General features: G+C 39.2%; 1 protein-coding gene across 1 annotated transcript in view; it reads left to right on the plus strand.

The window, feature by feature from the left end:
- Positions 1–25,573, plus strand: part of LOC122342787 (thyrotropin-releasing hormone-degrading ectoenzyme-like) — a 97,630-nt gene that overhangs the window by 17,786 nt on the left and 54,271 nt on the right. The window contains 1 exon segment of the mRNA XM_043236899.1: positions 20,871–21,025. Coding sequence (XP_043092834.1) covers positions 20,871–21,025 — 155 coding nt within the window.

Here is a 25,573-nt window from a genome sequence, read left to right on the forward strand (position 1 = left end):
AATTATTGCAATAATTGCGAACTTCAAATAGGTAAGGATTAATCATAAGTAACTCTTTTAATCTGGCTGTGTCCGAAGCCAGGCGCTGTTTAATGTAAACCTTATTCACGTGACTATAACTATATCAGACTTGCTCCTGACAACATGCGTTTTTCAGCAATATTTAGCCCATTGCGGTCATTTCCTGGCTCCGTGGGATAGTAGAGAGAAAAAGTGGAAAATAGGAAACGGAGTGGAATTGCATAAAATTATAAACAAAACAAACAAAAACATGCCGAAGAGGAGTAAACAGCACAAGAGTCTAGTTTGTGATGATTTTTGTGAGACTTCGGTAGCAAGCTGAGTGACTCATTTGTGGTGTGTGCATCGCTATAATGAGCTTGTGCATGTGCGTGATTTCTTTTTTTGAACAAAAAGCCTTAGAATAAAAGCACCTTGCACAATATGCAATATAATTGGTTTTAGCACATTGTTATTTCAATAATTTCTTTTTTTTTTTTGCAGTTGAAATAAATAAAATTTGAAAAACGACTATTTTGCCTAAAAGTTAATCACAATTATTTTAGACAACCCAGAGGTCTGCTTAAAAATAAATGAGGCAGAAACTTCGCTGTCGAAGCGTGGCTGCATATAATGAAGACACGGAAATATTAGCACACCAACAAACACAAATAGACATGGCCTGAGGTTGTGTCCCTTGCCATCACCCCTGTGCATGTGTGTGTGTGTGTGTGTGTGTGTGTGTTCTCCATGAAACATTTGCTTGCCAGACACAAAGTACCTCGCAGCATGCATGCATGTAATTAAGAGAAGCGTTTATCTTGTATGTGCCATGTGTATGCATGTGTTCGAGGCAGCGTCGTCAGGTGAATGTGTGTGTGTGTGTGTGTGTGTATGCGCATATGGGCAGAATCGATGTGGTAAATCCCACAGCAGCGTCAGTCAGTCCAGGACTCATCTGTTGCAGTGTGGTGATGCTAACAGCGTTCAGGGAGCTGAGACCGCCATCGGAGAGAAAAGAGAGAGACAATGGTGAAAGATGATAAATGATGGAGGGCCAAAGAGCGCAATGTTTAGATCTAGTCAGAGCGGAAGGGTGGATGAGGGTGAAAGAGCTCCAGTCAAGGCGTTGCGAGGAAGACTGTCTTTATGTTTTAATTGTTCGACCCGAGAGGCGAGCGGCGGGCTGGGCTGGAAGGCCTGACCAATCACAGCGCTCTATCAGCCAGTGGCTGCGGCCAGAGGCTACAGCTGCTAAATTCATAACACACGGCTATAAAAAGCACATCACACACACTGAACCCTGACAAAACAATGAGAGAGCACACTGGTCCTCCTCCTGCTGACCGCACTTCATCCTCCCATTTCTTCCCCAGAGAGATAAAGACTGATAAGACCAGGTTCAGAGGACTGTGCTATTAAAATATGAAATTGTGGTCTGCTAAAATTGTTGTTTGATTTGAATGAAATGCTAACGAGAGAAAGATTTGAAGTGAATTCACGCCTGATTGTTGTGTGTTATTCTCCTAATAGCATTCTAATGTTACCATGCAAGAATATTTAAATTAAATTAAAATTAATAAGCGCTGTCTAACTATTATTTATGATTAATCGCTTCTAACGTTCAATTGATCTGGATTTGTGACAAATGCATCCAAAATAGTTTGTTTGTATATTTTATATTTCTATATAAATACACACACACGCATGTATACATTTTAGAGAAAAATGTTTGTGTAATATAAATTACATGAATATAAATATAGCTGTACATATTTTCTAAATACATATGTATGTATTTACATATGCATAATAACTATACACAATATACATATTATTTAAACAAAAACATTTATTTTGGATGCAGCTAATCGCGATGAATCATTTGACAGCACTGCCTTAATATTAATTAAATATTTCATTATATTAATATTTGACATGTTATTTTGTTTTATGACAGCTAAAAATATTTAATTAAGGAACAAATTGCTTTTTGGCATTATGTATTACTCTTAATATTTTTTCTCATACACTATTAATTACCATTAACATTTAAAAGTTTGGGGTCATTTTTTTGATTCCTATTTCAAATAACTGCTGTTGTCTTGGATTTTCTATTGATCAATAAGCAATAGCTTATAAAAATTTTGCTATATGACAAGAATAAAGTATGCTGTAAAATATATTAACATAGAAAATTTTATATATTTAAATAATTGTAAATTAATAATTATATAAATTGTATATATAAATATATATATATATATATATATATATATATATATATATAAGAAATACTCTGGAATCCTTGACATCCAAAAGTTAAAACTTAAATAAACAAACAAACAAAAAGCTCCTAATTGCTCTTTTCCAAATATAAAGTTGGAAAGTCAGAGATTTCAAACGCTGAATATCACTTAAAAGATGCATCAACAGCATGCTATGCATGATTCATAAAAATTGTCACAACAACTCAGGACATTAAAGATTTAACAGCCTATGAATAATTAGGCTTTTAGCTTGTGTTTTTGATTTATACACCAAAACAGCTCATTGATTTCCATCAAGAAACAATCACCTGGCAGTCCAGCGTCGACTGAAGAATAAGAGGTTAAATGATGTTACTTTTTGAAAACAAAACTGAAACTGATTATTATACGATGTCAGAACAATATACCCGACACTACAAGCTGAGACCTGTGAGCATTTGAAAACCCAGCAAGCCTATACTTATTCTGCTTAAAAACACGATATGGTGTAATAACCTTAAGGGAATGTAAGCTTCAACGCGTATTTGTTTTAAATGTTAGCAAATAATTGAATCGCTCAGAAGTCAGAAGCAAGTAATGAGGCTGGTTAGATTCGGAGTAATTGTATTAATCATTTCACGTGTCGTGTGTTATTAGATCAAGCTGTACTGCTGGAAGACGAGATAAATTGGTGCACCGCTGCGCCGAAATATAGAGTTGTGATTTTATAACTGCTCAAAAATACCTTAGAAACTGTGATAAAATAGACGTAACTGAGCACTTCTGCATCATCAAAGCTCGAACTGAACTGATAAATTTAGTTACAAGTGTGTGTGTGTGTGTGTGTGGAAAAATACCATTAAAAGTGATTTTTCTTCTAATATACTCTTGAGAAATGCATAGTGGTGAAATTTTGTCTTTGTTAGTCAGTTTACTTTTACGCTAATAACAATTATTCAACCTAACGAGTATAAATCACTTATTGTCGCTTCAGTCACGCTTTTTCCGAACACACAGAAACCGCCTGAAGTCAACAACAGTTCTGAGCTGTCAATTGTCGCTGACTTAGTAAAAAAGCGTTCTTATCGTCGCCAGTTGAGTTTTGGCTGGAGTTTAGATCTCAGATCGAATCTTGCTTCGGTATTAAGAATTCTTTCGCATTTACATACTGTATCATTTCAAATAAAGATCATCATTAAGATACGAACGGAGATTTTCTCCTCCCCGGATTAGCTCAAATAACACTTGACCTCTGCAGTTCTTGTCTCAACCAATGAATTCACGTGTGTTTTTTGTGGTGGGTCGTTTCTCCTCGAGGGCTCCTGTTGTGACCGTAATTAACCGCTTCATACTCGCTTAGCTTGACTGTTGCCTTGGGCTAGAAATATTATCATCATCTGACATCAAATTCAGTGTCCCGTCTCTCTAATGGAGCTGTATATCTGTCTGGCTTCTTTTTCTCTTACCGTCTCGGTGTGAGACTCAAAGCACTGTGACATTATTCTGGAGCTAATTGCAAGTTTTGTGTTAATTCCGTCTCTCGAGATCTCTGTCTGCGTCCTCGCTGACCTTTTCTTTAAAATTAAATCCTGACATATGAAAATAATCGAATTAAAACCAGCCTAGCAACCACATAATGCATGGAGTCATGGTGATAAGGTACGCTAGCTCCATTTTCAGCGTGACTGATATTGTCGTGAATGCTCAGAAAGAGAAGAAATAGTTGGATGAAGTCGCTATTTTTATTTTATTTGCACACTAAAAGTATTCTCGTGGCTTCATAAAATTAAGGTTAAACCATGGACTATTTTAGCGACGGCATTACCATCTTTCTGGGCCTCGAACGTGTTGCACTGCTGTCTATGCTGGGTCTGAAAGCTCTCAGATGAAATATCTACTCCAAAAATCAACAAAAGATCTTATGGGTTTGGGGATGAGGTGACAGATTTGTAGTTTTTAACTATTAACTGGATTAACAGCAAAACAGTAAAATGTATGAATTAAATGTATTTGAAAAAAAGTTTCCAAGATGTTTTAATATAACAGAGAAAGAAAATCTGTTAATCTGCTAGTCAAGAACTGGAATATAAAAGTGCTAGAAGTTGAAGAAACAGCCTTAGCCATCTTCAAGAAGCATTTGCATTAGTATTTTATTAAAGTGTGGCCCGTGTCTCCCAGGAGCCCGATTATTACTGAAACACACGCGAGCAGATCAAACCCGCTTCTTTCTTTATCACCGCTGTCTCTCTGTGTCTGACCGCATGTCTCCACCATCTGTGAGACTCGTCCATATGTTTCTCCGTCTCACTCTTCCTTCTCCTTGTCCCATCTCTACATTTGCATGTTCCTCTCAAAGTGCTCTTGTCTTTCTCTCTCTCGAAAGTGCTCTCTTCTCTTTCTGAATCAGCTTTTTGGTGTGTTTTCTATCCTCTTTGTCAAGTCCTCTTGTCTTCTCGAGCGATGTGACCCGGCCTCTGTTCTCCGAGGAGGGCGGCTGTTGAGTTACAGGTCAGAAAGTTTTGTGGACTTCACTGTGGATTTCTCAGTCTGTCAGTTTCCAGGCTCGGAGGTCACTGAGGGTCTCCGGGGGTCTCTGGGGTCAGCGCTCCGTCTCGCTCCTGTGGCTTTTGACAGCTCTATTGCGGTTAGCACACATAAACGCTCTGGTTCAGCGTGTCTAGGCTTGTGTCTTGTCCTCGCTTTAAGTCAAAGACACATATTCAAAGGAAACTCTTGGTTCTGCATATGTGTGTGCGTCGCCTGACCTCTTTCACGGTTGAAGAGTTGTTCGTGTTTTCCCGCTCCTCCTCAACTATAATAGACCTCTCCAGATCGCTCTTCACCCAGGGTTTGTCGAATACGTGCGTTGAAAACAGGCTTCTGTCTCAACCTGGCAATGACTCTCATCTCTTTGTCCCTTCTTTCCCGTCTCGCTCAGTGAGATCTTCAGCAAATATTTATCCTCTGACTTTGAAAAAGGTTTCATTTCTGAGTCATCTGCATTTACTTCTATAATACAGTCTTCTATAATTTAACATGACGTGATCTTTAACTGTCTGCCATATCAAAGTATATATTCTTGTCTCAGTATGTTGTATTATGCTGCCTTGTTTTTTGTGTGTTTTGCCTGAACTAGACCTGATGCCACCATTTTTTTCCTGGAATGGTAGAAAATGTTTTAGCTGTGTTTAGCTGATCCAGATTGGTTTAGAAGGTTGATTATCTTGCTACTGGACCTGGTTTTGGTTCAGCTGTGAGGTAGAGCTGGTAGAGCGCAGTCGAAAACCAATTTTTTGTGTAGAATCTACGTAGAATATTTACTCTCTCTCAACTCAATCCTGGTTCCATTGAATCTGTTTATTCAAACTGACAATGTCCCCAAAATGAACATGAACTTTGTCATCATATTCTTACCTTCATGTCATTCCAAAACAAATGTTCTTCTCTGTTACCCACCCTCAAACCTGCAAGACCACGTTCATCTTCAAAACACAAATTAAGATATTTTTAATGAAATCAGAGAGGTCTCTGAGGCCTCCCATAGAGAACAATGTAATAACCACATGCAACTATTCTAACTATATCCATATTACCTTTCTGGGGCTTAAACATGGTAATTGTGTGGCTGTCTTTGGAGGGACAATTGTGGGGTGAAACGTTCCCTTTGTTTTTGTCATATAGTTAAAGTCAATGTTAACCAAAACTGTTTGCTTAACAGAATTTAACAGAAAGTTTTGCATTACAAGTCATACATGTTTCGTGTGACATGAGGGTGTGTATCTGGTGATATAATACTTTCTTTTTGTGAAACATCGATTCAGGATTTAGTGTAATTATATGTATTTACTTCTGACTTTATAATCCAAATTGAGATCCTTGTTGTTTTTGTGCCAGGTCAATATGCTACGCTGCGCTGCATAAAGTGTATACAATTTTATTAAATTGATATCGATTCGTATTTCTTCAAGTAGCTTCTTTTTTTGTTAGTAACACAGCAGCTTTGACTTAGAAGCGTGACCGCAGTTAAACTACTGTAAATCATGAGGAGTTTGTAGCCTGTCAACACCGTTTCTGGAGCTCAGTTCATCACACTAAAAACACTCTTATATAAAAACAAACTAGTAAATTGAATCTTATGCTTGATTCCACGGTATTTTATGTGCCGGATTCGGTGTTTCAGACTAACAGCAGGTCGATGTCAAAGTCATTCAGTGGGAATGGTGACACTGGAGTCGCTTCTAGATAGAAGTCAAACAGCTAAAACAGCTTCTTTCACTCAAAACGCTCATACATATTTAACAAAGAGCCTAAATTTCACCAGCTTCTCTTACACTGAACCCGCTAGTTTTTGTCCTTTTTCCTTTCTTTTCTTTTCCTTCTTTTTCTTTTTTGCTTATTCTTCCACACTCTTGCTCCATTTCACGCTAGTTTTCTCCGCTCGCTCTGTCAGCAGCCTTCTGGACCCACAATCCCTCTCGGCCTGAAAGTGCTCAAGCATGATGGGTGCACAGGTGCTCTGCGATGCAGCCATCCATCCATCTATCTATCCATTCATCCTCTCTCTCTTCAAATATATATCTTTCCATTTTGAATCTTAAAAACCCCTTTTTTTCGCCCCTGTTTTATTTAGTCAGATGGCATCAATCTGTTCACATTGCTGAAGCGTTTGAACTCGTGTAAATGTTCACAAAGAGCAAATTCTCTTTTAGCGTTTCAGTTTGAAGCGCTGGCGTTTCTCGTTGCTCGACACACGGTTGATGCGTTTTTAGCGCAATCGAGTCGAAGACCCTTGAGGCAGATAATTTTCATTTTTTCCTCAGATTCTGCACAAACACATGCTGATAGTCTGTCTTTGTCAAGGCGTCGGTGGGTTTGTCGCAGCGCTGTAGATTGATCCCTCTCCTGTCAATGTGAAGTCAGTGAGGAGCTGTTGCAATGTGCTGCTAAAAGCAAACAGATTTCTCCCGAAGACAGAATGACACATCCAAACAAGAGAAAGAAAAGAGTTTCAAACCCACGGCTTGGGACAGGCAGAGACGGAGTTTGTTCGTTCTGTCACAGTCTCAGTCATGCATGTATATGTGTAGCACTTATAGAAGGCGGTTCTCACACTTGTTTTGATTTCTTTTATCTCTTTTCACGTTAAATATTGCTTGGTGTGAACTGCAGTATGTTTGCGTCATCAATAGAAATGTTTCAGTGAGCGCTAGCTTTAGCTGCTTAGCACTGTAGCTCAGGAGCAACTCGAGAGGAAAAGATGCCAAGATGGAAAGTGTTTGCGTTTCTTTTTTTACGCTGTTGTATTCGCTTTGCACTGAAACCTAACGCGCTCAGAATGACAATTGCATCAGTCTCCGCGGAGGTTCAAGAGATGTGAAGAATGTGAGTCGCTGGCAAAGGCAATTTCTACAGAGAAAAGCAGTAATGAATTCAACAACATTTGCATTTCCTGAAGAAAATACCGGGGTTTGCAAAGCAACAAAAGAATAGTATTAAAGGGACAGTTAACTCAAAAATGTAAATTAACTTCATTTGCTCATCCTCATGTCGTTCCAAATAACATATTTAGAGAAATATTTCAGTGTCTTTCGAGTCTTGCGAAAACGCTTCTGAGCATGAGGGTGATAGAATTGTAATTTTTTTGTATGATTTAGAGTGTTATGTAAGTATAGCTTTGATGCTTCCAGTCTGTGTAAATGGACTCTTCTGTGTAAAAGCATCAACATAGTGACTGTAAAAGCAGATAAATGCCAAGAACACAAGACAGATCAGTAGGAAAAATGTTTTAAAAAACAAATTTGGTCAAAAATCTAGGCTTGAATGCTGAACAGCATTACATCCCTGATATGCATTATATCCCATACATATATACTCAAAAATGTCATAATGCAGTTAACTTCTTGAAAATTAGTGCTCATTGCTTTTGTAAGAGTGTAAGAGAGGCTTAAGCAAAGCTAGAGCAGAAATGTTTCATGCACAGTGGGAGAGCAGCAGGTTACCACCAAATCCTGCTCACATCCCGGTCAATTAGCCGAGATCCGCCCAGATCAAAGAGTCATATGGGTTTCCATGGTGCTCGGAGAGAAACAGCGAATAAGAGAGAGCCATACGAATCAGATTCAATTTAACTTTCATCCAGGACTCACAGATACACAATTCAAGCTGTGAACACTCTGGGAATCGTTCTCTGAAACAACTCCTAGTTTCCCATTTCTATCCTGTCCAGCCAAAGCAAGCAAAAATTTCCAGCTAGCTGATCTGATGAAGATGGCGGCTGATCAGTATTCACTTCACTCTCATTGTGCTGCAGATCCTCTGCTGACTGTGTGTCTTCATCCAAATCAACATGTTTGTGTTTTAGGCCACGGAAGAGCTTGTTCAGCGCTGAGCCGTGATAGGAATGCTTTGAATTACCCTGCAGTGATCAGTACATTCAGATTCAGTGGCACGTTAGAAGAAACGCTACACTAACACTAAGTGAAAGGACGCAAATCCAACAGGGAACAGCAAAAATGTTTAACAGAAACACCATATAAACTCATTGAGTCCGTTTGAATGCATCTTTATCCTAATGACACTCATCAGGTTCAAGAATTCAACAATAAGGTGTTTATTCACGCCTGAAACGCCTGTCGCCAATTCGCTGCGTGAACAAATTACAGCGTCTGCCGATACCATCGACCGTCTTGGAGCATCTGCCGTATGAACGCTGTAAACAAAAGACCAATTGCCTTATTGAGCGCTAGGATACGAGGAAAAGAAAAGAATGTGTCATAAATGGAGGATATTGATTGGTTGGTTTGTTTATCACGCATTTGTTCTGCTGCAGGACAGTCTGAGAGTGAAGATCAGATGTTTCTCACTGTGTGTGTATTTATGTGTCTAGATTTGATAGTATAGGGTGTTTTGAGAAGCCTTGGTGTTTTCGCGCTTTGAAAGTCCTAAAAGCTTTAAGAACTGCTCCAAGAGAAAATGCCCATCACATTTCTGCACTGGCGTTCACCTCTGAATTTTTCTCCAAACTTTCTGTTCTTCAAACCCAGTGAAACTCAGAAGTCCCTGATTGGCCGGAGCCTTTATGCACCCTGATAATGTGAGTGTGATGGCGCTTCAGCCTTTATCTAATGCTGGCTGTTTCTTTTCATGTGCTTTTGAATGTCGCCCAACGAAACAGAACAAAGGCACCAAAGTCTGAATCTCGCCATTAGAAATTTGCCAAGAAGCATTAATGAAAGAGCTTCACGAAAACAGCTCGAGACCTTTTTCTTTGTATCTCTCTTTAAATTAGCCTCTAATGGACATTTTTTTCTGCACCGACTTTGTAAAAATCCAGTTTATTCTTCTTCTTGTTCTGTTATTTTGTTTTTTACGTGTAAGATTATTGTTCCTATATTGTTTATTTTCCCTTTTGTCCAGAATAAAAATCTATTCTGGGTTCATATTTTGTGGTGTAAATGTGAACGTTGCAGCGTACAAGATGACATCCATCTTTTTGTGATAAATAATTTAAACTGAGTGTCAAATGCACCTCATACACTCAAGGCTCTCATACTTGACCATGGGCTGAGATTTCTGGGGATTCGATCCAGTCAATCTGAGATACAAAAAGCAGTGCAGCTCAAACAAGATGAACACGAGAACAGTGTGTTTACTGGCTCTCATGTGAATTAAAACACTTTATCAAGACTTTTTTTCAATCTGTATTATGTTGATGGGATTTTGTGGGAACATCATGGCCCACTGAGGCTTTGATTCATCGGATGCTTCATGGAAATTAGATTATCAAAGGCAATTTACAATATAACAAGGTTTGTAAATGAAATGAAAAGTGGGTGAAGGAGAGTTTGAATTTAAGCCATTAAAGTCTCTTGACGATGACTGGGCGACTGTCAACATAAACTGTAATATATTGCTTCAGTTTTTCGAACATACTGCTCTGTTTTATGAAAGTAAATAAATGAATAGCAAATATGTTTCAGTCTGCCAACATTTTCAGATTCAGTGGTTTTTATTTATTCATTCTTTTATATCCAAAGTTAAATGTCCAGTTCACCACCCCCAAATGGACGTGACATTACAGGTATATAGCAAAATGCTGACTGAATCCATCGTCAAGCTTTACTGTATCTGGACAGGCAGATAATTGGACGACACAACAGTATGTTCACTGTAGGACCATTTTGTCCTCATCTGTTGAAATTTATTCAAGAAGTCTGGGAAACTGAGGAACACAATTTATAGGATTTCTGCCAGCTGGCATTTCCCAAACCTACTGAGATTTCAGTTGAGATTAAATCAGGATGCTGCTGTATTCTCATTCAAATACAGTTTAGTGAAGTGAAGTTTTCTCACTGCAGCACTGCATATGTCAGTTTGACAGCATCTGTCAGGAAAGGCGTCTCTGTGCTGTATTTTTCTTTTCATTCTATTTTTAACATTTTGACATTTCTGAAAGACGTGACAAAGCACGGAAACCAGAGCCCAATGACTGACCGCCTGAAAAACACTGAAAATGACAGCTCTTGAGCGGCAGAGGTCACGTCACAATTTCCTGAAGATCTGTAGAAGAAAACAGACCAACGCTGGCTAGTTCAGTTGAGAGAGTGACAGAATTTAAGGAAGAAAAATCAACAGCTCGTGTACGACCAAAACACGCCGGCCTGCTGGGAATGCCCCCAAACTTCCTTATTTACAATTTTAGAATGAGCAGGGAAGAGTTAAAAGCAAGAAAAACAGGAAAATGTTTCTCACACGTTTTTATTTTTGACATGAAATAGTGAGAAAGTGACAGTTTAAGTTCACGATCAAACAGTCTTAGAAAGGGAGGAAATGTTTATGGAGGAGAGAGGAGGGTCTCCGCACTCATGATGTCAGTACAAACACACACACACACACACACACACACACACACACACACACACACATACATAAAACATGACACTGTTGAGAACTTGAAGCTTCTGCTTCCTACTCTGTAGTTTTTTCCCCACAGCGGAATGCATTAAATCTGCTTCCACATGTACAAAATCAAAACAAAGTGAATCATTCAGTATCTCGAGCCATTTTAAACATAAATATCCATTGGTTGACTTTGACATTCTGAGCATTTGACTACTGAGATTATAAGGATATTTCTGCTGCCCTAAAACTACTGGAACAATATGCTAATATAAATAAATAAGTGGCAGAATGTGGGAGAAAAACTGTGACGTAAAACTAAATTATGACATTAAGTAGTCTTTAGAGTGCTACAAAAGTGTTTAAATGGCACCTTTAATTAAGTATTTTCCAATATCTTTTTCCAAGAGCAGGTTAAATGGCAATAATCTTTATTTCATATAAAAAAGTTTAACATATAAGGGAATTTTAATTTATGTATTTGAAATAGAGCTCACTTAATGACGCTTTAATCTCTGCAGCTCAGCTCTCACAGTCGAGTATTCATTGGTACTGAAGTGTTTTGGGTTTGAGAGTCTCTATAATGACGGATCTGATCTCAGACCTGCTCTCGACTGGAGAAGCACCAGCAGACATTAGACTCAATGGCTGTTGACGCTCGCGCTGTGTAGGTTACACGGCCAACATCTCACTTGACTTTCAGCAGGATTAAATGTGAAGTTGAATCAGCAATAATTCTCAGAAACAAGTCTGACCTGGTTTCTCCTGAATTAATAAGCTGCATTATATGCTGCTGTAGCTGCTGTGTGTTGTTTCCTCTAATATCAGCCCTGACATTTAGACAAAGGTCAACAGTTGAGGTTAGTATGGAAACTGTGAAGGGAGCCACTAGTTACCCACCGAGTGCTAATGAGGTGTGTGTTTATTTGACAGGGTGCCAGAATTTAGGGTGTTGAAATCCCCAGAAATCTCCTCTCCCCCTCAAAACAAGCATGAGAGTTTAATAGTGCTGTTTGCTAAGATACTACATACAGTAGCAATATGCTAACAAACTCTTCAGCAAACAAATACTAGCAACAGCCTGCATCCAATCAAAACGCCTCGGCGAAAGCTTGCAGTAAAGCTCCATTCAGAGCACATTAAAATCATAGCATCGCATTTTACTCAAGCAAACGTCACTCATTTTTATTGAACATGTAAAAATCTAGTTGTGTCATGTCTCGGTGCGAGTTCTGAAATGAATGCTTAGAGCAGAATAACAAAATAAAAAAGCTCATCTGTTCTCCTCTACGTTTATTTTGTTGAGGGAGTGCTTTTGGTTTATGAATGTTTTAGGCTCAATTAGGCTCAAGACCAAGTTTGGCAGGAATAAAAGAAGAAAGGAACCTGCTGTTCCACGAGGAAGAGAAAAATTAAGCAGCCAAACAAGCAATATGTGGCATCGACTCGTGTTTTAAACTAACACGGTTTCCTTTCCGTTTCAGGTTTTGACAAAGCCACGCATTGTTTTTCATGGACATTTTCAGGAAGTACCGAAAGAAAAGCATCTATTAATTATCCCTACAACACGTTGGCTGTAGCACACTGTTTGTTGTGCGCTGCTGTGAAAGAGTCTTACGATGCAGTTTAATAGTTTACTAGAACTGAGGGAATTTTCGGAGCTCTTTCTCTTTCTGTTCAGCCGTCCCTCGGCGCTTTAGTAAATATGCTGTGTCTTCCCAGCAGTCTCTGCTGATAATTTCACAGTCACACACATTAAAGTGCAAGTTCACGGCTTTGAATATTTTTCTATTTCTGCCTTTCGTACACTTTCCATCCCTACATCAGCGCGGCTCCCGGTGTCAGCAGACAGACAAAAAGTCAAATAACAAGCAGCTTTCGCCTTTCCCCCTCCTTCCAATTACTGATAAAGACGAATAGCAAATGGAGAGCAGAAAAGCGCTGGAGTGTTTCAGGACAGTGTCTGTGGCTCACTGATCTGTGTCATAATAATTCCACCCGGTCCGAGTGCTCTCGCGGGAGCCCAGAAGAAGAAGAAACTGTTTGTGTCCCTGCGTTCTGCTCCGCTGCGGCTCTGATTTGTAGTGAGCACCTGAATTTGACCACTTCTCACTGTTATTGCCTCTCGCCTCTAAAGACTTCTCTCCATTTCAGCGGCTGTGATTTGTGGATGAGCAGAACGGGCCGCAGACATCATTAGAGAGAGCTGATACTAGCGGGACGCTCCAGCTGGAGATGTAATAGCGCTTATAGTAGCTCACACTGGCTGAAATTGCGATTGATTGTGTTATCAGGTTAAGAACGGGAACACTGTGGGTTTGATGGAGGCTGTGAGGAGAGAGAGACCGGGAATGTGTTTGAAGAACATTCATAGGTGTCGAGTCTGGGAATGATACGCCCGTAAATGAAAAAGGGTTATGAAATGCTCAGGACGTTACGTTAGATGACTGTGAGAAGAACATCTAACAACTTACAGTGATTTTAAGAAGCGTCTACTAACATTGTAACGAACCATTTGACTAAGTTTCAATGTATAAAATTAGTTATCAATTAATACAAAAAATCTAGCATCAAAACCCACAAAAACACATTCATTTCACAGCTTATTTCACATCAGCATAGTCTCTTTCGCATCTACTTTTAGGTCTCCTAATGGATTTCCTGAGACCAGCCTAATTAAAACAAAGCTAACTACTTCATTAAGATTCAAGCTATGAACGAGCAACTCTGAACCATAAAATTTTATTATACTATTGCTTTAAACCGATCTCCCAAACCATTTTCAGAAATCTAATCCTGAGCATTAAAGCTGTCAAATGGTTTATTGGAGGTTAGTATTAATGAACAGTTTCCAGTAACGCAGCCGTCTTGTTGAAGGGGGGAAGGATAGTTGGAGATATCGTTAGTGAATGTGTGAGACGAGCACAGAGCGTCATGGAGAGGTGGAGTGAACTGTGTGATAATGAGACGAGCTGAGAGCATCTGTTTGACCCTCTCTGAGGCTTTTCTCCTCAGGCACCGCTGCAGCTCCACGAAGGGCCGCTCTCTTCTGCCCGCTGCCTGCGTTAAGCGCTCAGATGTGAGAGCAGACCGCAGGGCGTCAGGGGTGATGTGGACCGAGAACGAGTCTCTCCACTTTACCATGAACACAAGAGACTCAAAATTACCCTCTTTTCTCATATTCGGCCTCATGTGCTTTAAGTGCATTGGCCCGAGCTTAATAAAGGTCAGTGTTAAATGAGGGCCGACATTCAGCTCTTTCTTTATTCCAGACCATTTCAAATGATCATTTTTGTTGGTTTCTGTCAAGTTTGACTGTCTCTGAAGACAAAGAAACTGACAAGCAGGAGTCGTGACCCTGTATTGACTTCTCTACACTGCACTGGGATATAAAATTCAGTACAGTTTGAACTGGGTGAACAAAGCGAGAATAAAGAAAACACAGACTTTTTCCATAAAAAGGAATATGTGAGAAATACAGAGTCAAGGTGAATCTAGGATCCACAAAGTGAGATCAACACAACAAATCCACCTCATTCTCATCATGATTTAATCGGGAAGTCTCAGCATGTTGTTAAAACACATATTAGCACATATTTTATGCGTCTGAAATAATAATTAATAAAAACACATCATTTTAGGTCTGTAACTTCATTCAGCAGGGTGATACCGTCAAACAGCTTTCATACCGAGGTGAAATTTGTGGCCCAATTAGGCAACAAAACTGCACCAATTACCAAGTTGCAAACCGAGTCTCCACACGCAGAGACATCTAAAGAAAAACCAATGCAAATTGGGAAGATCTTTTGATAATTAATATCCAGGTGAGAGATTTTAAAGTCGGGAAACATTTCACATTAGGCCTTCATGATTTAACTGGGTAGAAACCACTAGAAAAAGAACATCTCAACATGAAAGTCTGTTTGATCAGGTGCTGATGAAACACTCTGAACCTTCTCTAAATGCAGACTGGATTCACACCAGCACCACCGACGAATGAAGCACAGTTCTGCGTGCTGACAAAGGGCTCTGTAATATATGCAAAAAGACAACAAGATTGATTCAAAGCAGTAAACTCGAGCTGTTTTAGGTGTTAACTGTATTATCTTGATATTAAACTATATATTACCATGCTTGGCAAAGAACTGATAGTATTTAAACTGTGCAGTAATACGGTAAAACCGTTTTCGCTACAAACCAGCGTGTTTCATCAGTGACGAACTAGTGTTCAAAAATGCACCTTTATGGACTTTGAAATAGTTTAGCAACATCACATGAGTAAGAGTTTGAATTTGACCAAGTCTTTGAAAATATACTTAAAATGCCAATTCAGATGCCACTTTTGAAAACAATGCGCACACATTTTAACTTTACAATTATACAAAAATGTGTAATAAAGCCTTATGTGTGATAAATTCTATGTTGAATAAAGCTATTTCTTAGTATAATTAATTGGTGCATCATGTCATTAATTAGATACAATTCTATCTTTATGACCAGATCATTTGTTGGCAAACCATCCTATTAAAATAAAGTGGTGTAGTGATTTTGGACCAAAGATATTTTACTGTGGGTGGGGCTAAAGCAAGAATGTCCTCTGAGAACATTGACAAGACTTGATAAGTGTTTTATTATAGTCAGAAGTAGGCTAATAACAAAAATGAATTGTGCTGTAATTATGCACAGACGTGAAAACCACAACTGAAATTAAAGAAAGGGTTTTTGGAAATTTCACTACAAGACGGAATTGAAACATCTAAATGTCAAATCACAAGAGAAACACACACTCGGTACACTTACGTACATCCGTTTCTAATCGGTTTAATCCACTGATGGATGTTCTGTCTGTAATCCTGTAAGACTTTTGAAGGTGAAAGTAGATGTATATGATGAGAGAGTGTGTGAAAGTGAACAGCTGTTCTGTCAGACCTTCGGAGCCTGTCCTCCAACAAAAAACGACCATATAGGTTGTTTGTGCAATCACCTAATGACGACCTATGTTTACATTTTAAAGTTAAGTTTACATTTTTAAAGTTAAGTAAAGCAAGTTGTTTAAAAGTAATTACAGTGTTGTCTCTGTCATCGTGAAGTGACGTATGATTGTCATTATGCGTGTTTATTTAAATGCAATGAGTGGACTTTTTACACTGATCTCATTGTAATTTGTACATATTGTACTAGGTATGAATGACCACACCAAACCCACTCCTAAACCTACAGAAATAATGCAAAATGATGATTTTGTCACGAATCTGGTCCTCAAACTTCTGTGCACCACCAGATGTCACTCCTCTTCACATTGACTTTTGCACCACTACACTGTTGTATTTCTCTCTGGACTTCAGTTCCCATTACCCATTGCACTGATGACACACACACACCTGATTCCAATAATAATCGCATGCTTACCTGATTACACAGCTACTTCCAGTCAGCCACACGCTACTTAAACTCTATTGATCTATCTATTACAAAGCCATTCCAGTTTGAAGTCTAGGTCCCTAGTATTACCTCGTCTGTTTCACGTGTGCTGACCCAGCCTGTGTACTGGATTTACCCTTTCATCTCGCCACTCAGATATCGTTTAGCCCTTGTTTGGATTATTGCTCGTAGCTCTGTCTAGCCCCCTTGGATCACATTTGCTGTCGACTGACCTTCGCTTGTTCTCAGAACTATTCTTGTGTTTTTGCCCATGCCATACCAGTTTGCTGTTGCTCAGCCCTGCCTGTATTTCCGACCATGTCCATAAATAAAGGCCTGCAGATGGATCCGCTCCCTTTAGAGGACAGGTTGGACCTTTATCAAATCAACATGCTAAACAGACTCACTGTTAAAGAATCTAGAACAGAAGTTAGGTCGGTTTAACTCTTATCTGAGCAACAGAATTAAACAGAAGACAGAGCTCATAACATTAACAGCTGAAGTGTGTAAAGCCTAAAGTGTTGAGCTCGCTAATGCTGTATTGAACGTTTGCTATTGTCGCTGTTTCCGGGCTTTTAACAGCTTCTATATGCTATTCTGTTGCTGTACGATTTATTACAAAACAAAAGTCCGGTGTTGAAACTAGTGTCTTAGAAATCTACGTATGTAGTGCAGAGAATAAAATAAAATGTTTGCTAAAGGAATTGTTCACCCAAGTTTGAAAATTATCCGTATTTTACTCACTCAGTAGTCATCCTAGCTGTATATGACTTTCTTCTTTCAGATGAACACAGTCAGAGTTTTTTTTTTTATTCATCCTGGCTTGATAATGCTCGTAAATAGCTCTGTAAACTGGATGTATCCGCAAGTGCCGCAACATAAAAACTAACCTATATGCCTTCAGGGGGTTCACATATCCTCTGCATATACATTTTATGAGCACATGCATTCTCTGGGCCATTCATTAACCTGCTTATTCACCCTCAATGCAATAATTTATGGTGTCATTTTCATTTTTGGGTGAACCATTCCTTTAAGTTGAAGTTAGCAATAACATTATATTTCAGTTTAATGAGCATGTAAAGCTTTAATTTCAATGGTCATAATTCTCACTCAGCTGCAGCAGCTGTTTGAGATTGAGTATTCCAGGGTAAATAGGGTAAACAGATTCATGCATCTTTCCTTTTCGCGAAGTGTATTTTTAGTGCATTGAGGTTGAATAAGCAGGTTGCTAATGAACGGCCCTTACATGCCCTCACGCACAGATCTCGCATCAAAAGAACCAGCACTGGGTGTGTTCATGGACAGCTACTTCAAACACAGATGCCTTGATGGTCATTAAGAGCAGTAATCTAATGAAGAAACATCATTAAGTCTTCGCAGTGGTTTGGCGATTGTTGCTATCAGAGCTCTGTTTCCTCTGAGACAAACACGGTGTAATCATAGTGAGTTATAACAACATGAGGCGATGTGTCTCCAACAACTATAGCATGTAATAATTGGAAATGTCTCGGCTTGTTGGGAGAATTGCGCTCGAAGGTGATGTTCGTTAACCAAGTGTTTTACGAACACTGATTATGTCACATATAGCGGCCATTTCTGCCCTTCAGCTGTTGAAAAGAAAGTCTAATTTTTATTGATTTGAAAAAGCTAAGCATCGAAGTGTATGTGTCTTTCTGAAATACTTGTACACGAACGGTGCCTCAAACAATGTATTATTGAGGAGCTGCGCAATAATAGTTTTTTAAAACTATCAAACTTTCTGCTTTCATCTGGTGAAAACAACGCTTTACTGAACACTGAAGAATGGAGCCGAGTCATGTCTATAAACAAGAATATCATAAAAACTAGGCTGTGGGATCTTTTGAGATGAAACCTGTAACACGTATTGACAATAAAGCTAAAAATGACATACTTTAAAACACCGAATAGCGGCCAGACACAGAGATAGACACAGACAGATGAATAGAGGGAGACACATAAGAGAAGCTAAATGCATAGATTCAAATTCTTTTCTCTTCTGCCGCTCTATATACAGACAAGTGTGTAACTGATTTTTGAGTAGAGAACGTTACCAGAGAACAGATGCGCGCTGGCAGACTGAACCCTGCTGTGAGAAAAAGTTCACTTCCTCCCGCCTTCTTCTACCATATTTCCTGTGTCGCCTCAGGACCGCTTGCCCTAAAACAGCCTCAAAGAGCAGCACGGGTAACGCAGACCCCCAGACAGAACTAGACCTCAAGCTGTGCGCGTGTGTTTGTGTAAAACTGACTGAGGTGTGAGAAACGTGATGAATAATTGCTTTGGTGGAGCTAGTGGAGGTTCTGCTCTCTGAAAACACAAGCTGTTTGTTTATTTTGATCTTACAGTTTTTCCAGACGTTCTTGGTACTGCGTCTCCTGCCATTCACTGTGCCCCGCTCTACACACCCCCTCTGTTTTGTCCCTTCATCTTCCCCTTATGGATTCCACCAGACTCCTTTAATAGCAGATGTGAAAGAGTGAATGACAGGGAAATGTGGAATTTCTCCAACTTTGCATCATCATGGTTTCTGCAATGTTACGGCGCTGTCAAAATGAACCTCTTCAATCCAAAAGAGTAGAGCTTTACATATCAACTACGGTTATTGTGCCTTATAGTAACATACAGCAGCAGACAGCGGTAAACTGATTTCCACAAAATAGAAGGACTGTGGATATCCTAGAATATAATACTAGAATGTAATATTTTGGCACTTCTATAAATATCATTTTACAAAATGATTACTGTTTTCATATATGTGACTCAAAACCAGTCACTAAGTTGCACGGATATATTTGTAGCGATAGCCGAAATGAAGTTTTGTACATTTTCTTAATAAATATATCAAAACGTAAATTTTGATTCGTAATATGCATTGCTAAAGACTTAATTTGGACAACTTTAAAGGCAATTTCCTCAGTATTTAGATTTTTTTGCAGCCTCAGAATCCAGATTTTTTCCAAATATCATTAAACAGTATGCTTCTTCTCATGATACTGATAATGCATATTATAATACATGTTATAGGAGGCAATATGCCTGGTTATAATGATTACTTACAGTATATAGTATTAACATGAGTCTATCTGTTTCACTTTCAAACAATAGGATACTGTTAAAGAACCTAGATATATAACAGCGGATTGTCATATTTACATAATGATCTGGATTTGGGCTTTGAGGTGTTTAGTCTTGGTCTGGCTTTGTATCTCGAAATTTGTGACAGATGAGTTAAAGTACAAATACTTTTGTCTCTCTCTTTACGAGCATCGGTCGTGTAATTGCAGTATGAGTCTGTATAAAAGCCCAATTAAAAGAGCATCAAGTCTCTCGTCCATAAAGAACGTTAAAAATGGCCAATTAAACCTCCTCTGTCTGATTCTGATTTGTTCTTCAATCGTTCACCTTTGCGTTGCTGTTTTCATTGTTCTCTGCCTCTTGAATGAGCTCGTCACTCCATCATTTCTGCGTAAAAGTGAAATATTAATCATGTGTGAATGTACTATCCTAATGGGGGCTCGTCATTATCTGTGAAGCGTCTTACTGCTGCTCACTTTTAATGCAGCTTTTTTTTTTTTTTGCCATGCAGCCCTGCAGCTTTATCAGTCGCCATGACGATTACAGCTTCCTTCCAAAACTCTGCAGCTGCTTTCAGCCCAATTCATGAAACATGCAAATAACACACACACACACACACACACACACACACACACACACACACACACTCCAGCCCGGCGGATAATCATGTTACAGCTTTCCTCTTCCTCTGTGGCTGATTATAAGATGTGGATTTAACAGCGCCAGAGGTTTAACTGCTTCTGTTCTCATTGGCATATGAATGGTTCCTGAGTCGGGTTGATGGAGGTGGAGGCGTTTAAACAGCTGATTCGCCGTCTGCTGTGTCACTGATACACTGACTTGAGCGAAGAAGCTATTTTAAATATGTTTGGAGGGAAATATGATTACGGAGCGGCGTGCCTTCTTGTTTTGCGCGTTTGGTTTTGGTTTAAAATTCAATGATCTTTGATTATAGCAATTAGACGATAAATGCGTTTGATTAAAGGCTAATCCACGTCACTTGATATCTGGATTAGAGCTCGTTTTGTGATGCGCAGTCATGTAGCACAGAAGAACATTTGTCTGTTTTAAAGCATCATTTATAAATGAGCGGGATGATTCATATACAGAGCTGTCACAATACCGTTTGGTTCGATCGAGCTGCTGTTTGTTGTATTTGTTGGATTCCGTCCATTGAGCTTTGATCTTCCTCACTGTGTGCAGATCTGCTGGCGGTGCCGAAGCATCCGTACGCAGCCATGGAGAACTGGGGCCTGAGTGTGTTTGTGGAGCAGAAGATCTTGTTGGATCGTGACGTCTCCTCCTTCTCCTATCAGATGGAGCTCACCATGGTGGTGGTGCACGAGATCTGTCATCAGGTAAAACGCATTTTCACGTTATATGAGCATATGGGCTGCGGCGTAGTTGTTTTATAGCCAGTAAAGGTACATTTTGTGTCAATATCTTGAGTGTAATGAGACTACATAATGGACTAATTTAGTCCAATTACATCAGTGGATCAGTCCGAGTCACTTTTCTGACATCTTGTGTTGTTCATTTCAAGACCATTGAAGTACTGCACCTCCATTTAAGATGCAAGACTTCAATCAGGCCTGAAAATTACCCATTCTGTTTGAGGCATCCTATCTATATATGTTCCAGCAGACCATGATTCAGAGGATCTCTCTTTTAAAACGTGGTGCATTTCCTTTTCAGCCGTCACACACATTACAAGCTCTCTGGTTTTGACTCAGCCTGTCCCGCCAATGCTGTTTAGTAACATAAAGCGGATGAAGAATCATAATTATGTAAAATTTAGCACCTCTCAGACCTGTCTTTGCCATCTATAAAAAGCCAGTGCAGATTCCATTGAAAGAAAGGCAGAAAGAGAAAGACAGAGGAGTCAGAGAGTAGCAGAAGATGGTCAGTTGTTGAGTTAAAGAGCAGAACAGTGGCAGATGTAATTGGACATCTGGAGGATTTGATGCACAGCTCATATAAAAAGAGCCTTTCCGTTGGGAGTGTGAAAGTAAAGATTTATTTCCTTCATCCCTCTGTTTTTCTTACTCAGTTTTTCTTTCTCTGGAGTGTTTCGTATGTCTTTCATGTGTAAAATAATACATTTTTTGTATCTTTGCATCATCGCACAGTATTAGACGCATATCAAACAAGCACCTTGTTTTATTTGCCAATGAAATGATGTTCAGTAATGGATTTTAAGAATTGCAAAGGAAATAGTCGAACTATTCATTGCATGTATCCATTTTCTACCAGCTTTTGTTTGGAGCTCTTATATCGCTGAGAACCTTGGATTGTAGTGTCTTTTGTTACGGTGGATTATTTATGAGCGTGTTGGAGATGTTCTGCGCTCTCCAGTATTGTTCTGGATTCGTCTCTTGAACAGTCTTCCTGAATCGCAGCTCCGCATTGTGTTCTAGATGCTGCCGCTTTGATAAAAGCTCGACGAGCAGCTCTTTCCTTTCCATTTTTGTTTGTTTTCACTTTTTGACTTCTTTTTAGGGAGAAGGAAATAAAGGAAGACAATCCCCTCATCTCTCATTTCTGCTCAGATAATACAGCTCTGTCTGAACTCACTCTGAACCTTATACAGTAAAACACTCTCACGGGGAGCGTGAAATCACGATATTATTTCAGAAACAGCAATATCATACATATTTGATATTTTTAGAGCTGAAATTCATGAGGGTATCCCAGATCAGACTGTTCTCTGCATATAAACCCCTTGTTTTATGATCAGGAATAATTGAAAAGAAGCAGCGGTGGAGGCTGGAACTATAATATTGACTAGTGATGCTGTTTACAGACAGAAAACTGAAATATGTCCAATACTAGGTGTATTGTGTACGTGTACAGCACACCGTAAAGGCCATTGCACACCGCATCTGGACTTTTTGCACGTTGAAAAATAAATACGAACTCTGAAACTTTCGACTCTCATAAAAAAAATTGGATAAGGTTCGATTTTCTGCGTTTTTCGCGTCCGTAGCAAACATTTTGAGAGGTGACTGTCAAGTTTGTCCACTTCGTCTCGCAACAGAAAGCAGCCCGGAAGATCCTCACACACTGAGTTCACAGAAACTGGTGGTCTAATTTTTAATATGTGGCTCTAGTATCGCTAGCAACGAATCAAACTGAGCCACTGACATCGTGAAGTAAACTCGGGATAATCCCGCTGATCCTTAATAAGGAGGGGGAACTCTCCTTCCTCTCTATATCCCAGGTTTGGATAGACCCTGTATTTCCTCCTTTTATCCTCGCTGCTTGAAGACTCCGTTTACTACTGCTCTGCGTTTTTTTTTTTTTTTTTTTTTTTTGCAGCGGATGAATTCATACATATTCATACGTGTGCAGGGTTTCTGTGCATGAATTTTTAGGATCACAAAAATGAAAAACCCCATACTTTCTGACAGTGTGTTAAAGCTGAAAGCTACTGTTTGTGCATTAAAAATGACATTGGCAGTTAGTTTGTAAATATTATATTCAAGCTTAAAGTACAATTATACAATTAGTAGAATTAAACTATAAGGTCACTGACTGTTTTTTCATACATGTTTTATACTGTATTGTATACTATTTCACAAAAACAGTACGCTTTATACAATGTAGACCATTTTACAGTGTTTTCTTATTGATTCGTATAATGCAGGTCATATGGAAAGGTCTGGTTTTTAGGTCTGGAAAATAGTAACTGCTAAAATGTAAACTGCCAAGAGTGTGTGTTAGTGCTAGTTTAAGATGTCAGATTAAATACTGTAATCATGTAGTCGGTCCGAATGTGCTTTTTAACACGAGTATGTGTGCGTGTGTGTGAGTACAGTAAGTGGGCTTATTTACAGAATGAATAAGTAAAAGACAGAGATTAGCCGTCATGCATTCGAATTCCACCGCAGGCTGTTTCAGTCTTTTGTGTCGCAGCTCTCTGGAGCTTCTGCTCATCTTTATGTTTTTAATTAAGACTCTATTTTTCTATTTAAACTGTTTCTCTGCTTCAGTCTCATAGGAATCATTGTCATATAGATTTAAGTAGCACACGGCTAATTGTTTTCCAGTGTAGATTAACTCTGAGCTCTGAGTGGGCGGGGCTAATGCTCACCTGACGTATTGATTGACGCATTCATTGTGAATGCATTAGATCAGTCCTCATCCGGCGCTTATTCTGTCATATATTAAAAGGTCTGTCTGTGCTGTAATAAGTCGAGCTGGTGGCAAAGAGCCGGCGTCTGATAAATCACATTTGTATCTCTGCCTGCAGAGAATTGATTAGTGGACGGCAGGCTCTGTTTTTTTATTGTATAAGTTTATCCTTTGGCTCTCTGGGGCTCAGGACCACCTCTCTCTCTCTCTCTCTCTCTATACTGGCTCATTTTAATGTCAGATACTGTAGCAGTGGATTGTTAGTAGATCTGCCCCGCCAGCGATGAGGTTTATATGTCACAGACGCTCAATCACAGTTAAATTCTCATCTCATTTCGGCCCGCAGATTAAATGATGCTGCCACAGCCCTTCATATGCAGTTATTCAGCCAATAACACAAGCTTATTAGAGGCTGATGCAGCTGAGGTTGAGTTTTCTTATTTTCCACCGATCGGAGAGATGACATTCTGCCTTCTGGGTTTGAAAATGATAGGAAAACGAGGCTTTAGTTCTCATACGTCACGTGCATCTCAAAACATTAGACATGAGATAGAAGTTACACATTAATTATGACGAGAAATGTCTGAGTCTGTCAGTGGAACTGAGTCTTAACTAAATGACTCACGTCTGTTGGCTGGTGTTTTATTCTCTTCTGTAAATTGGGGATTTCACACTCTCACTCTGAATACTGACATTTAAAATTTGCCATTTGAAACTGAGGGTTTAGATTTTGAGCAGTTTCCAATTCTAGTTCATTCAGTTTAGGTTTACTCACATTCAGGATAAACAGTCACATTTGTTTTATTAGCTCAAACAGGACGTGTGATGATGGCTCTGTATCAGAACCTAGTGAGCTGACTTGATGTCTGCTGTCTACAGAGGCAGTTGACTTCTAAGAAAGAGTCTTAATTGAAATAGAGTCTCATATGTTATGCAAAGCGAATGAGAAACTCGATGCTCATTGTTAATTTTAGTAGAGTTTGCTGTTAGCATGTTGCTAAGCTACGACTGAATTACTCTAATTAGCATAAACATTTTTTTAAGGATTTTAGACCGTGGTGCTGGTGTGCAAGATGCAGGTGTGAGTCTATGAGCCATACAATATTAGGACTTCTTTCTTGGAGTTTTCCAGTTGACAAGGCAATGACCTTTGCCCTGCAGTCACAAACCTTGCCTGAACCTTTTCGTTAAATGTTAATGAAGGACATTTATATTCAATTATTCAGGCATTTACTATTACCGAATAAGACTGTAAGTTTCGCTGAAGACTTTAGGTCAATATGATTCTCAGCTGCTTTGAAGGCTTTCAAAACTTTTTAATGATGCCGTTGAAGGTTTTCTTCTTTACGTCCTGTATATAATGCAGTACAGAGGTACTCTTCCCCGCATGACTTCCTCCAGAGTATCTGTTAATGAAGCAGGTGGGCTGCAGAATCCCTCGGTTTCAGCCTCAGAGACACCATTGAGGATGTAATTGAGCGAGGGTCCCATGGTTCGTACCGTTCATTGCCATTCTAGTGTTGTTGAACTGCTTAATCAGGCACAAATGCAAAATGCGAGCTGACAGAACTCCAGACAGATCTCTTACGACGCTTTTTCATGCTGCCATCACGGCTCATGTGCTGTCAGAATATAATAGCCGCATAACGAAGCGAGCAGTAACAAAATATATTCGAATATACTCGAAGGCATAATTTATACAGGATAAGCGTTCATCATTTTTTTACTCATTTTCGTTTCTTTCTTCTGTGGAACGCAGAAGCAGATGATTT

Source organism: Puntigrus tetrazona, chromosome 4, assembly GCF_018831695.1.
Source record: "Puntigrus tetrazona isolate hp1 chromosome 4, ASM1883169v1, whole genome shotgun sequence".
NCBI classification, from domain to species: domain Eukaryota; kingdom Metazoa; phylum Chordata; class Actinopteri; order Cypriniformes; family Cyprinidae; genus Puntigrus; species Puntigrus tetrazona.